Raw genomic sequence first — 15319 nt, forward strand, 5'->3', positions numbered from 1 at the left:
GAAAAGTTGATCTCAATTTGGTCGTCGAAGTCGTGAAATAATAATGGAATTAAAAACACCCTTATTACCTGAAGTTTTGTGCTTTAACATGCTTCATTTCGGGACCTCAAAGTCTAACCATAGTCAAATATTTTAGTGGGAAATTACTTCTTTCTCGAAAACTACGCTACTTCAGAGGGAGCCCTTTCTCACAATGTTTTATACCATCAACCTCTCTCCATTACTCGTTACCAAGTAAGTTTTGATGCTTACAATTATTTTGAATAATTACCAATAGTGTCCAGTGCCTTTAAAGTCTTGTTTTGTTTCACTCCGCAGGGAGAATCTGGTAGGAGAGGATCTGCAGGTGCCCAAGGGCTTAGAGGACCATCTGTGAGTTCTTTTTATTGCCTGCATTATTTCTTTTGGCAAGCTGTGGTTTTCTCTTGACGTAAAGTTAAAACAACAACTTTGAAAATGACCAATGATGTCTAAATTACTTACAGAAAACAATTAGATTCTTTGGGGTTGAACAAAGAAAATTTTTCGAGAGCAGGACTTGAGCCAATGACCACTGGATCAAGGTGCCAGCGCTTTACCAACTGAACAATTAAAATCCTTACAGATAACAGTGTAAATTTATTTCACTATTGTGTGAAAAACATTGTGGAATTAGGCAATCCCTGTATACAGTTTGTTAATTAACAGACTTTGAATTTGATTTACAGCCTTTCCAGAACATTTCTCAGTAGATTTTTCCATTTTTTGACATTGGTAACAATAGGCCATTTTTGATCTATCAGGTCTTCCGATCCAATCTTTAATGACTCTTTGGTGTGACCTGGTCCCTATTTTCGTAAAGCTTTAAGCAGAAAGTTAGTTTCTGGGCCTAGCAAAAAATGAATTGATGGGTACCAGTTGCAGCAATGGTAACTGATGAGCAAGTTTTTGTGTTTACAGACTAAATTATTTAGGGCCTAGCTAGCATGTGTAAAACCTGACATACTTACAGTTTTGTAATCTCGGGCATAATGGGGCAATTCAGTGAGTGGATGGCTAGGTGGTTTTGGGCGGTACAGCGACTAAAGGGTTTGAAGTCATTAAATATAGTTTGTTAACTATAACTTGTTGAAGTTAGATCTGGTCCCACTCGTTTTGATTTGTTTAATGTAACTTTTTGTTTTTTGAAAACAGCATGAGGGTACTTAAACTCATTCATGCAATGCTTCCTTAAATCTGAGGAAATTTCAACCTCAGAAACCAGTTTGAATTGTTACATTTGTAGGAAATGTGGGATGTACGTGTACTAACAAAGAATATTGGTATGAACTCGTTCCAATGGTTTAGTAGAAAGTAATGTATTCATTCACTGATTCAGGGAGATGTAGGCGGAGACGGACCCCAGGGTATTGCAGGACCCACTGGAGCACAAGGTTCACGCGGTGATTCTGGACCTCAAGGATCTCAGGGACCTGGAGGACCAAACGTAAGCTTCTTTTCTCTTCAATACCTAACGTTATGGTAAATTTATATTTGCACAATTGCACTTTTCTATTTCTAATGAAAAGTGACTTTTTAAAAGTTGTTTGAAATGTTTATCCCCATCAGGGACAAATGGGACTTACCGGAGCACGAGGAGCCAAGGGAAAGAGAGGAGTTCCAGGAGTCGCAGGATCAGCTGGCCAAGCCGGACCCCAAGGAATGTCGGTAAGTTTCATTTTCTAGGATCCTAAAGCATTTCTAAAGCATTACCAATGTAGCCGACCAAGCAAAGCGTGGCAGAGCTCCGTGTCGAATGGCATGCAACTGCCAGGAGACGATGCAAGGGACACAACAGACAGGGCCAAGTGGAGGAGAGCCACATGGAGAAAGCAGGCCAACCCAGAACAGACTTGACAAAGGTCTTAAAACCAACATGATGATGATGATGAACCATGGGATCTCTGAACTCGGTCAAACATTTCGAGTTCTTATCCAGTGAAATCTACCCTTCACACCAATTTTGAACATTTTTATTTTTCAGGGAGACCGTGGAGCCCCAGGAGCCATGGGCGTAGCTGGAGCTCCAGGATCTGAGGGAGAGACTGGTGTAGATGGACGCGACGGATCATCTGGTGCTCCTGTAAGATAAATAACTTCTTAAAATTGGTGTCTTAAAGAATGGGGTTTAGAGTATGTTTTGAAATAGCTATTGACTAATAGTTTTTGGGTGATTTCACTGCCTTGATATCTAAGGCCATGTCATACAGGGCAATGTTTAACAGGCAACTTTGGAGCAACCGCTTTTGTATACATAAAGACTGCGTTGGCTGCACAAGAGAGATTATTAGCTGTTTCGTAGCGAAGCGCAGCGAAACAGAAACAGCTCTTGTTTTTGTTAAAGTTTTTTTTATTATTACTATTTTTTTAATTTGTCATCTTCTTTTTATTAAGTGCTGATTTGCAATGTTCCTAAAGAGCAATTGCAATGAAACTTTCAGTGATGAAAGGTATTGGTGCAATGATCATTGCAAAACAAGGATGTCATTATGACATCATCAGAAGTCACGTGACGTCATCTTAAAGGTGTTGTGTTTTAAGTGTTTGAAAATTTATAACAAATCAGCCACAAGAGACCGTAGGTTTCTGTTTGCGGGGTTGGGGAGGGATAAATTAGGTCTTCATTTTGTTTCGTGTGCGTGACCTCACAGGACCTCTACTTCCGTTTGAAACAGGAAGTGCCACTTTAATTCAAAAGTGGCAAAAAGTATGAAGTTGCTTTCAACGATGTTAGTGCCTGGCAAGGGCGGGCAGTTCAAAAAAAATATCAATGACGTCACGAAGTGCAACAGCGCCCTCTAGCGACAGGTTCAAAACTTGTCAAAATGGATGTGTGTGGTGAAGTTTTTTGTAATCACTTCAAATTTTACACACACGTTTACTGTCAGGCAGCCATCATATGTGTGAAGTTTCAATTCAATGACGTCATCGGGGGTCACATGACGCAGCCTTAAAGGTGCACTTTTTGAACTAATATAACTAAAATAATTTGAAAATGTTATTAACGAAACAGCTCTGCATTTGTGCACAAATGCAATTATGTCAAGTTTTTCACTGTATTTACCATCCCCAAGAAACTAGTGAGAAAACTGAAATGTGAGTGGATTTCCTTCTTGGAGACAACTTGCCCGGGACTGTTGCCTGTTAATAGCCTTTTGTAACATGGCCCTTAATGTGACATTTGTCAGTTTTTTTGATACTTAATTTCATCAACCTTTTGAGTCATTTCAAACAAAGCATTGAGATTTGTTGTTTTGTTTTCCTCCCATTTCAGGGTACAAAGGGAGCATCCGGAGACGTTGGACGTATTGGCATACCTGGTCTTCCAGTGAGTTGATATTTAAAGGAACACATGGCCTTGGATCGGACGAGTTGGTCTATTTAAAGCGTTTGAAACCGTTTGTTATGAAATGCATATGGTTAGAAAGATGTTTTAAAAGTAGGATATAATGATCCACACAAGTATCACTTAAAATTGCACGGTTTTCCTTTTATGTCTCAAACTATCACGGTCGGCCATTTATGGGAGTCAAAATTTTGACTCCAATAAATGGCCGACCGTGTTAGTTGACAGGGTAAAAAGAAAACCACGCAATTTCGAGGCATATTTGTGTAGACCATTGTATTCTACTTTTACAATATCTTTCTAACCATATACATTTTACAACAAACACTTACAGAACGCTTTTCAAAGACCAACTCGACCGATCCAGGGCAACGTGTTCCTTTAAGCACTGCTTTGAAAATAGAGCAAGGTCTAGTCCTTGCTTTGGATAACCAAACTCCTATGCTTGACATTTTGCCTTAGCTGGTCAAATTATTGCAACTTTATAATAAAAATGTAACAAACCACAGGATGATGTGTCCAAACAATGTGGTTGGAATTCTGTCTACAAGAACGCCCAATAAATTTGTTACCACATAATAATAATGTTGTTGTTGTTATTTACAGGGAGCCCCTGGTGATCGTGGAGGTGTGGGACAAATGGGCATCTCTGGTGCTCCAGTAAGTGGTATTCTTTTCAATAATATTTTCCTTTTAGACATTTAAGATATTGAAAATGAGAAAAGTAGATATTCAAAAGTAAAACTGGGGTTCAATTTCACAAACAGTTAGGACTAGTCCTAGGAGATACAAAAGACGTGTGGCTAGTCTTAAGTTAGGATGAGTAACTCGTCCTAACTGGAGATAAGACTAGGCTTTAACTCTGTGTGAAATCCACTTCAGATCAGCAAATCTGTAACATTTCCATTTTGTTGTTTATTTCATTGATCTTAATTCTGTAAACACCATCTGCTGTACTCTAGCTCAAGCAGGGCCCAATTTCATAGAGCTGCTTAAGCAAAAAAAATTGCGTACGCACGAAAATAGCTCGTCTATTTTACACATGTAACTGGCTAAAATGTCATGCCATATACATTGCTTGTAACTGGTATTTAGCTGTTGTTTACTTAACAGAACAATTGAGTGTAGTCTTGGCCGTTAATCAGACTTTACTAAGCAAGGATTTTTTTCGCTTAGCAGCTCTATGAAATAGGGGCCAGGGCTTTCTGTGACATGTACGTGCAGACCAAGCTGAACAAATATTCAAAGTTAAACAAGTTCGTTTTTAGCAACCCTTAGAACTTGGTCATGGAGCTGGAATTTTTTTAAAGTGGGGGATGGAATTCCAAATCCTATAGGGCCTGCAATTGAATATGCTCTGTCACCAGGTTTTCTGATAGTTCAGGTATTTTAAAAGCTACCTTTGTTAATGCAAGTTCCCAATATTCTTGTTCTCGCTAAAATGTGCGTAGGGATCACAAGGTGCAAGTGGTAGACGTGGAGAAGCTGGCTCAGCTGGATCAAGGGTAAGTGAAACCTTTTTTACTCCCACTCATGTTCAAAATTTGTATTTTAAATAGTTTAGGATTGAACAAAGAAGAAAAAATTGCTACAATTCTGGCCATAATTCTTGGGCCAGGTGACACAAGACAACAGATAGACACCCTTCCCTGCTCCCCTGCTCAATTAAGTTAGGAGCGCAGACCAAACAATGACAGCCAACATTGAACAGGGGCTGGCATGGGGGGTGGGGGTCAACGAGATCGTAGACTGGGGTTTGAACTAGCGACTTACAGATTAACATGCTGGCCCCTACCAACTGAGCTATCTAGCCATATGTTGGTAGTGTCCCTGTTTTGTCAACATCTTTGTTCTGGGTGCCAGTCAGAAACCATGCAACCTTAAACTAGTGTGTAGCCAGAAATACTGGTACCACCCGACCTGGGAAGTAGCAGCCAAATGATCACCTGATGGGGATGCAACTTTTATTTCAGATATCAAGTATTAAACCACAAGAGAAACTGACTGGGTAATTTTTCCCCCTTTTTTGAGAGGTGGGGTATTGGAAAAGGACTTGCTGTCTTTTTTTATTTCGTAAATGCACATTTGTTGAAAGTTTCTTTGTTTTGATTTCTGCTTATTTTTAATTTTATCAGGGATCCCCAGGACCACCTGGACCAGCTGGATCAACTGGACTCAGCGGAGAGCCGGTAAGTTGATAGACTTTCTGTCCTAAAGTTTTTGCATGGTTTGACATGGTTAGGAAAATAGTGTGTTATTATTATTATTGTAATTATCACATCATGCAAAAGGAAGATAACATTTTTTCTTTTTGTCGGTAATTCCTTTAGTCGGGCTGCGTCCCATCTCCAGGGTCTTTCACAGGATCCTAGGCTGTTCCCAGAATCACCGTTTTCTTTAACAGATCTACACTCAAAGTTGTCTCTATTCCATCTAGACATTTCCCCAGTGCTGGAATGGCGACCTACATGTACAGTATGGCTTCTTGTCTCATCAAAGGAACAATGCAATTATGGTCATGTATCTTCTTGCTCATGAACACAAGTGCCATGACTAAGACTTGAACTCACACTGATCAGAAAACAGCAGAGCTTGAGTTCGGTGCTCTTACCTTCTCAGCTGTGAAACTACAACAACAAAAATGTACTTACTAAGGAGAAACAGATTTGTAACAGTTTCTGTTTTTTTTTTTTGAGATCATGTGAACTAAATTTGTCCTTGTGCTTGAGTAATATTGCAATTAAAAGTGTATTTTAAAAGTATGTATAAATAATTATTGATATTGTGTGTTTCTGCAGGGAGATATTGGCCGATCTGGAAGAACTGGTCCCCCAGGACCCAAGGGAAATCCTGTAAGTACATGTAAACTGGTAGCCTGTTACGGCTGAAATCGGAAATGATGTACATGGCCACAGCAGCAACATCAGATAGGAAAACAGACCAGTCTCTTGGAAAGGCATGACACTCTTCATTTATTAATGTAATTTCGTGCCCCAATAATAATGCTCACCACAAAATTTGTCTTCTTTTTTCAAGGGTAAATTATTTCAAATTAGGCATTTTAAAATGATAGAAATTAACCATTTTCAAGAAACATAGTAATGGCTGGATAGAGGTTAATGTAACAATATTGTGAAGGTACTACGAATATGTCTACCGATATAGTATTATTACAAATATTTTGTTGTTGTTATTTTTGTTGCTGTGATTTAGGGAGAGAGAGGAACTTCAGGGCAGCGTGGAGCTCAGGGTATCCAAGGTGGACAGGTAATCAATAACTGATTCATGGAATTTGGCAATTTATTGAATATTATCAGATACCACAATAATCATGTTTCCAGGGATGTGATTTCTCTGTTTTTCAACCATAAATAACCAGAATTATTTTTAAACTCCCTACCCCTCCCCCCCCCAATTTTTATTTTTGTTGTATTTTATATAGTTGATGTTTAATTTACTTCAACCACTTAATAGATATTCAATAGATGTTTTTTTGGATCAAATTCATAAGAAAACAAAGATTAAACCATATGGAACACACAGATTGCAGAGTGGGGCTTTCAAAACCAAAGGTTAATGATGGAAGCAGGCTTTGTACCCTTAAGCTTTCGCTCGTTATCTTTCACGCTCTGCGTGCGCAAGCCTTCACGCTCTGCGTGCGCAAGCCTTCACGCTTTGCGCTTATAGTTCAGGTTTTTTTCCAACAGCCTATCACATCCCTGTTTTGCACACAGAATTTGGAGCTATATAAAAAAAATTCATTATCATTACAAAGGTTTTGAAAACTATTTACAGACAAGTTTAAGTTTTTGATGGACACTCCCGACGTTTTTGTTTTTACTGTTTTTTAAAAGAAAATCAAACTGTGTGATTATTTGTTTTTGTTCTAAGTTAAATTTCTTTCAGTATGACTGATTCATTAACTCATTATTTTGTTTTTATAATTGTTACCCTCCCCAGGGTTACGGGGTGTGTTCCAGTTTGAATTAAACATAAAACAGTACAATACAATTACTATTATTATTATTATTAGCTGGTTTATTCCATAGTGGGTTTTCAATGTTTCAATGTATGAGAGGGTTCCCCCAACACCCTGTGCATTTTTTTAGTGTCTTTTATAGTTGTTTATCTAATATTTATTGTTTACTTATTGTTGTTTTCTTATATAATGTTCCTGTATGTACCCTGTGTTGGTGCAATTTTTGTTATCTTGTAATGCCACATTCTTCAGCTTTGTGCTGCCTGTTGGTTTTTTAATAAAAATGAATGAATGGATATATTACCTCTGAGCAATAATAACTTCTTGCTGTGGAATTATAAAGAGATATCTGTAGCACCAGAAGAAAACCGTGCAGGACAAAAAATCGATACACGGCAAAAACCACATGTACATTACTTTATACAAATTATTGTCAATGAAATTTAAAAAACTTTCAAATGAATTTGTGTCTGAGATTTGCGTCCTTTTGTGGTGAATGTTTCCAGGGACCACAAGGAGTTGTCGGAGGCCGTGGAGAGAAGGGACCCAGAGGTTCTGTCGGTGAGGCTGGAGTCCAGGGTAGCTCTGGCGCAACTGGACGACCCGGACAAGCAGTAAGTCATCTATTTTTTATAAGGGACAGATCTTTCTTGTGGAAAACAAAATGCAGTGTTTCAGAAATCTATCACAATTTGCCCCTTGTTTTAAATGTTGGTAATTTTTTGTTTGGGTCAATTGATTAAACTGTGACCATCGGTAAGCTTTGAGTTTCTGACAAAATCAGACTAAATTTTTAATTTTTTTATTTCAAACTACATGTAGAGTTGATCTATTCATATAAGGAGTGTCAAATAGTTAGGTCCAAACTTGTCATAAAATTATATTCTCAAGAAACTTGCGAACAATAAACAATATATTTATTCATCAGACACCTATCTAAATGCAAAGCGTACTGTTGGTTTTTGGAACTGTTGTTTTTATCATTTCGAAATGTAGTAAATACAATAAAACTACCCTGAGAAAATTCTAAGTTTGAGGTCTCAAAATCAAATTCGTAGAAAATTACTTCTTTCTCAAAAACTACATCACTTCAGAGGGAGCCGTTTCTCACAATGTTTTATTACTATCAACCTCTCCCTATTACTAGTTACCAAGTAAAGGTTTTATGCTAATAATTATGTTTAGTAATTACCAATAGTGTCCACTGCCTTTAACTATTAGAGAAATTACCGAAGGTATACCTTCCCTTTAAAGACAATGGACACTATTGGTAATTGTCAATATCTAGTCTTCTCACTTGGTGTATCTCAACATATGCATTAAAAAATAAACCTGTGAAAATTTGAGCTTGATTGGTCATCAGAGTTGGGAGATAACTATGAAAGTAAAAACACCCTTGTCACACGAAGTTGTGTGCTTTCAGATGCTTGATTTTGAAACCTCAATTTCTAAACTTGAGGTCTCGAAATCAAATTCGTGGAAAATTACTTTTTCTCTAAAACTACGTCAATTCAGAGGGAGCCGTTTCTCACAATTTTTTATACTATCAACCTCTCCCAAATACTCATTACCAAGTAAGGTTTTATGCCGATAATTATTATGAGTAATTACCAATAGTATCCACTGTCTTTAATTATTGTTAATTTGTTCATTTTCAGGGAGCAGCTGGAGCCCAAGGAGCACGTGGAGAGGCCGGCTCACAAGGAGCTGTTGTAAGTTATTTCTTCCGATTTACTTCACTATTTCAATTTTGTTGAACACCAAATGATTCCATATTACTCATCTTATAAATGCATTAGTGATAATATTTAATAAGAATATTTATTCGGGCAATCACATTTACATAAGCAGTTATTATACAGTGCATCGTCTGAGACTAGCAGGGCATCCAAGCACCAAATAACCTGTCTCTCAGTTTATAACCTGGTCACCGAAACAGGGAGAAACAGGGGGAGACAAAGGCTTAGCTATACAGATGTAGTTGCTAGGGACGTTGGGGTGCTTCCAGCTGATCTTCCCAACCTAATGATAGATAGACAGGGATGGGCAAGCCTCAACATGATTCCGACCTCGGTTGACTAGAGAGAGAGAGAGATACAGTGCTTTATCGCAACAGAGGGCATCTAAAAATACTCATTAGTTTTTTGTCTACATTATTTTGATAGTGTTTTGGTTTACGTTAGGTGCTGGGGCACAATCTGTAACAAACCAAAGCAGAACACACTCGGACAAAGCCCTTCTTTTACCAATAAGTCATGCACTACCATACCACGGACCTACGATGTTGTTACATGTATGTCTTATCTGTAGGACACAGCAATATTGGTTAAGTGTCTTGCTTATATAGACACAAATGAAAAGACTTGGATGCGAATCCAAACTCAGCCGATCAGAAACACCGGAGCTCGAGTAAAGTACATTTCACTGTTCACCCATAACACTCCACAGCAGCTTAATGAAATTAAACCAATGGTCTTGATGGGCACTGTCATTATTACATATTTCATTATGGCTGAGAATATTGTTTTCTTGTGTCTTTTTCTAATGAATTTAGGGACCTGGTGGAAACAACGGAATGCCTGGACCCCCCGGACCATCTGGAGTTCCTGTAAGTAGCTAGGAATTAAGATAATAAATACCTTTTAGAATTATCATAGTAGTTTTCCCTAGATTAAAAATTAAAAGGAAAACATTCCTGGCATTCCTGGAGCAGTTATATCTTTGCAGGAGGAATAATCTGCAATAGACTGATCCATTAAGCCCCGCCCGATTGCGTATTGACCAATCACAACGCAACGAAGGTCCGACAAATAAGGTCCGACATGCGTGAGCGTATGCTTGGCGCGCGACAGAGTTGTGCAGAAAGGCATTGGAGAGGCTCACATGTTCTTGCTCACACGTGGGTCAAGGGCGGAGCCTAATGGATCGTTCTAGTGGAGAAGCGTAACTGTCAGTAACGCATCTCAAATTCAATTTAGGGGGGGATTAAAAGTGATATCTTTTCTCATAACCACAGTACTTTGAAATGAATTGATTGTCAAAATGTGTTGTACTTTCCAAAGCTGCTGTACTCTCTAACTAAGTATTTTTTTTTTATATTGCCATTACTTTTTAGAGTCATTCAAAAACATATGCAAGCCCTTTATAACCATTTAAAGAAATTTGATTTGTCTTTCTTTGCAGGGTGCAAGAGGAGAGGTCGGACCTGCTGGCTCCAACGGCAGAACCGGACCAACTGTAAGTTTATTTGTTATTGCAGAAAATAGTTAACAGCCTGACGTTTCGACCCCTTGCAGAGTCTTTCTCGAAGGCTAAATGACAACACAACAAACGTGTACAGCAGCCGATTTCACAAAACTTTATGGCGCAACTTGCGCCATAAATGTTGTGCAAGTGGACTTACGCTATTGCGCACAGTTTTGTGAAATCGGCTGCAGGTAACTTGGTGAAATATAACCAGTGAAGTTATATCATAGATGATTTTACGATAATTGCGGTGGTCCACTTTGTTGCCATACCATGAAACAAAAGTACTAACAAACCTTTTTGACACACTTGTCTGAAACATTACCAGAATTATTATAATAATAACAATAGTAATCATTTTAGAAAGGAGTGTGAGGAAAGGGGAGTCTGAAATTTATTTGCCATCTTGGAGTTTGGCTTGAAACAATAATAATACCAATAAATATTTATTTTGCACAATATCCACCTAATGGAGTCAAAGCGAACGAAAAGAAAAGAAAAGCAACAGAGGGAAGAGGGAACATAGGGAAGATTGATCGACACTTTTTGTCATCTCTACTTATTTTCTCTCATCAATACAGGGATCACGTGGAACACAGGGAGTGAAGGGTTCCACTGGTATCCGTGGTATCTCAGGACCTCAAGGACAAACGGGATCTTCAGGAGACGATGGTAGAGATGGTGCTACAGTAAGTCTTTGTTGCCTGCATTTTGGAATTAAAAAAATTGTTAGAAATTGCCGATAAAATTTAAAGAAAGAAGTCACAAAAAGAGTTGATATCCTGCTTATCTCTGGATATATAATATAATATATATAATTAAAATAGTCAACCAAAACTGACTTGGTAAACTTAAAAATGAGGAACAATTTATTAGAACGGATTTGAACCCATTATAGCCCAGAAGTGAATAATGTTCATGGAAAGTGCTTTGCCTTGCTGTTTGTGAAATCTCTTTTAATTCTATTTAACTTAATTTTATTAAAATAATAATGAGTATGAACCAAAATTTAAAAATAAAATCGGTTTAGATTGTACACATTAATTTTGTTTTATAATAAAATGATTTTTTATTTAGGGACCTGCTGGATCAGCTGGTTCTCCTGGACCATCTGGCATAATTGGAGGACTTGTAAGTATCAACATTTCACACTTCCGTCAACACACATGCAGAAGTTTGACAACAAAAACCATACTATTTTACAAGATAAAACATCATGTTAAGAAAGAAAGGTCCTTGCTCCATGGTCGGGTTGGTGTATTGGTGTGTTTCCTCGCCTTCCACCTCTAGAGCCCTGGTTCGTATCCTGCCGGGGGCACTACCTGGATTGGGTTTCAATCAGCCCCTAACTGACTCCAACATATAAAACTGAAACCTCCTTCCTTGTCGTCTCTCCATTGGGTTCTTGGCTAGTACAGTGATTAAGCTCACTTTTCTGAGAGTACTAGGCTTCACGACCAGAATAAAGTAAATCAAATTACTACTTTAGAAAACCAAGGAGCAGGTCTTGATACTTGTTTGTTTCCCTTTGCGATATCATTAAGTTTGTTGTTGTTTTGTACCCGTTTGTAATGTGTTATATATGTAATTTACTGCATATTTGAATGTGGATGTCTTTTTTGTCATGGTCTAGGGAAGCATGGGATCTATGGGAGCCCCTGGACCTGCTGGTGCTGCTGGACGTCCCGTTAGTATTCTAATTTTTTATTATCTACCCCCTTGCATAGCCTGACGTCACACTAATCGAGGGCTCGTGAATTACTCACGCCAGAGATCTATCGTTGTCTGGAGATTCACAGTTAAATTTGACGTACTGGTATATGTTTATAAATATAAAGCATAGAGTTACATATAAGAACTAGAGGGTGCAGTGGTGATGCTGCGTGCACAAACGCGACGGGACCACAAGGAGACACGCGTGCCATTTTGTATAAAGATGACTGTTTTAAGCACATTAAACTATGAGTATTTTTGTGTGTATGATAAATACACGCTATGCGATGCTGTTTTTTTAACTTGCAATATGTCCACATGCCTTCTAGTTCTTATATATAACCCTATGATCTCAATCCAAAACCTTTTCTTATCCTTGTGGCGGACCAACCTACCTCTTGCACTGACATCACATGCGACTACCATAAGATGAACCATAAAAAGCAGACCCAAGTTTGCCTATGACATTGGTACTCAACAGTTTCGGAAAGAGAAGAGAATAGAAATCATTTCATTCCAACGAATTCATATTCTTCTTACTTCGATTGGTGTCCTCTGTCAGTGATGTTACGACAGAGTTGTCCCTAGATCTCCATGTCCCTCATGCATGCAGATACATATTTCATCTTCAAAGCTCTGAACGATCTGTCGCCTGTCTACCTGAAAGACTGCATTGCCACCCATGTACCATCTAGGGAAGCCCTGCGATCGAGCCGGGACGTTACTCGTCTTTCCATTCCAAAGAGTAGCAGGCGGATAGGCGATGGATCGTTCAGTGTTTTTGGGGCAACTCTCTGGAACACATTACCAAATACCATAAGGTCCTCTCCAACAATTTCTGCTTTCAAACGCAACCTCAAAACTTATTTATTCTAGTGTATTATAATTATTTGCTTTTTGTTTGTGTGTAAGGCGCAATGATAATTTTTGTGGATTTGCGCTATATAAGAGCTGGTTTTATTATTTATTATTATCTACTGTCACAAACCTGCAGTGTCCCTTCCTTGTATATCTACATAATTCAGGTGACCTTGACCCCTTCAGGATCACCCAAGCTTGGGCTCCCAGAGCACAGGCTTGCTGGCTGGAAGCTCAGGGTGGCGATAGCAGTGCCCTGCAACCTTTACTCCTCTTGTGCAGATTTGGGCACTGAGCTTGAAGAACCCAAGATAGAGATTTGAGTTTGGTATATGCTCTTCGGTATATGCTCTTCCCTCCCGACACCAAGCACCTGGGGTAGCATTCTGGTGTAGCAACCATCAAGTTGCATTTCTAGAACAGATGTTTATGTCCATACTTCGCATTCATATTGTAGCACTGATTCAACGGTGGCTGCGAAGATGTGGTCTATTTTGAAAAGGTTTTACAATATCTTAAGAGATCTTCTGAAGAAAAAGTTGTTACCTTAGGTATTTGCTTTTTTTAACAGGGTGCTGATGGATCTGATGGTAAGCGTGGAGCAGCCGGTCAACAGGGACCTGGTGGACACATGGGAGCACAGGGTATCAAGGGACCCACAGGACCAAGGGGATCAAGTGTAAGTACCTTACTAAGGAAACAGCTTATGATTTTTTGTCTCGTGAGACCATTCAAAAGATTTGTTCTTTTGTCATTTCCTGAAACATATGGAACCATCGGCTAAGATATAATTTTGTTTTCAAGTATTCAATTTTAAAACTTGTACAGGTCCATTCCAGCCGGTCTTTAATGTTACTCTGGTTTGTTGATATTATTCAGGGTCGTGATGGAGACACTGGACCACAGGGAGCTCAGGGACCTAGTGGACCCACCGGTGATAAGGGAAATGCTGGTGCCCCAGGAGCCATGGGAGCTAGAGGAATGAATGTAAGTCCATCAGCAAAATGTGTCTCAAGCATCCATAAACTTCACTCATTCAGTTTAAAATTGTTGTTGACTGATTGATTGATTGCTTGATTGCTTGATTGATTGCTTGATTGATTGATTGATTGATTGAGATAGAAACACTTAACATAAAATACTTGTTTTCATTTTGTATAAGGGACCTGGAGGAGCCGCTGGTGCCAAGGGAGAGCGTGGACCTCGTGGACCCGCTGGCCCCGCTGGTGTACGTGGCAGTGCTGGACCTGATGGTGCTATGGGAGCTGCTGTAAGTACTTTACATTTATATGAAAAGACATTTTCACAATTACATAGTTTTGTAGAAATGAAAGGAAATTTAAATACTGTAAATATAGCAACTTTTTGGGGGCAGGGGTTTTACCCATACACCGATAATAGCACTGTACACTTTTCCGAGTCCTGTGCAAAAATTTTTCACAGGCATAAGTCTTGAGTGGGATTCGAACCCATGGCCCCTGCAGTTCTAGAGCAGTGGTCCACAAACTAGACTACCGAGATTGCCCGGTGGCTAGAGGCAGTTCGAATCCTATGTTTTGGCAGCGGGTACCGCAATGTTATAATATATGTTAAATTTGCATCGGGATAAAGAATATAATTTTTTTTTTTTACCCATACACCGATGTGTGTAAGCACTATATACTTAGTACTTTCCATAGTCCGAATATTACAATTGATTGATAAAATGTTTTATGTAGTAAATGTTACATTTAGTTTTGAAATGCTAAAATGTGAATTTTTTAAACATTAAAAAAAATGTTTTACAAATAGTGTTCATGAAATGCGCATGAAAGCAACCCATATGAATTTCAATAATAGAGTTTGCATTTTATCAAGTATTGTCTGTTTGTACATATTACAAAAAACTGTTTTGTGTATTCTAGGGGCCTGCTGGACCCGCTGGAGCTAGAGGAGAAACTGGGGCTACTGGAATCACGGTGAGTCTACATTTCTGGCAGCAATATTTCCAGACATATTGAAATTTTCTTTTAAGTTGTTTTCATAAACACTTTGATTCATATCGATAAAACTACTCCAGTAATAATGACAGTTTTTAACTAGAAATCTGTTTTGAATCTTAACAGGGCCACAAGGGATGGAGCGGCGGCCCAGGAACGCCAGGACCAGCAGGACCTCCG

The 15319-nt window shown here is 38.7% G+C and overlaps 1 protein-coding gene across 2 annotated transcripts in view; it reads left to right on the forward strand.

The window, feature by feature from the left end:
- The window catches only part of LOC117287750 (collagen alpha-2(I) chain-like), a 74638-nt gene that overhangs the window by 48049 nt on the left and 11270 nt on the right, over positions 1-15319 (forward strand). For both annotated transcript variants that reach the window (XM_033768252.1, XM_033768254.1), the window contains 22 exons: positions 319-372; positions 1358-1465; positions 1588-1686; positions 2003-2101; positions 3293-3346; positions 3971-4024; positions 4816-4869; positions 5500-5553; positions 6163-6216; positions 6578-6631; positions 7850-7957; positions 9002-9055; positions 9898-9951; positions 10527-10580; positions 11171-11278; positions 11667-11720; positions 12223-12276; positions 13732-13839; positions 14040-14147; positions 14323-14430; positions 15065-15118; positions 15266-15319. In XM_033768252.1, coding sequence (XP_033624143.1) covers positions 319-372; positions 1358-1465; positions 1588-1686; positions 2003-2101; positions 3293-3346; positions 3971-4024; positions 4816-4869; positions 5500-5553; positions 6163-6216; positions 6578-6631; positions 7850-7957; positions 9002-9055; positions 9898-9951; positions 10527-10580; positions 11171-11278; positions 11667-11720; positions 12223-12276; positions 13732-13839; positions 14040-14147; positions 14323-14430; positions 15065-15118; positions 15266-15319 — 1602 coding nt within the window. The remainder of the gene's footprint in view (positions 1-318; positions 373-1357; positions 1466-1587; positions 1687-2002; positions 2102-3292; positions 3347-3970; positions 4025-4815; positions 4870-5499; positions 5554-6162; positions 6217-6577; positions 6632-7849; positions 7958-9001; positions 9056-9897; positions 9952-10526; positions 10581-11170; positions 11279-11666; positions 11721-12222; positions 12277-13731; positions 13840-14039; positions 14148-14322; positions 14431-15064; positions 15119-15265) is intronic.

The sequence above is a fragment of the Asterias rubens genome, chromosome 3 (assembly GCF_902459465.1).
Source record: "Asterias rubens chromosome 3, eAstRub1.3, whole genome shotgun sequence".
NCBI lineage: Eukaryota > Metazoa > Echinodermata > Asteroidea > Forcipulatida > Asteriidae > Asterias > Asterias rubens.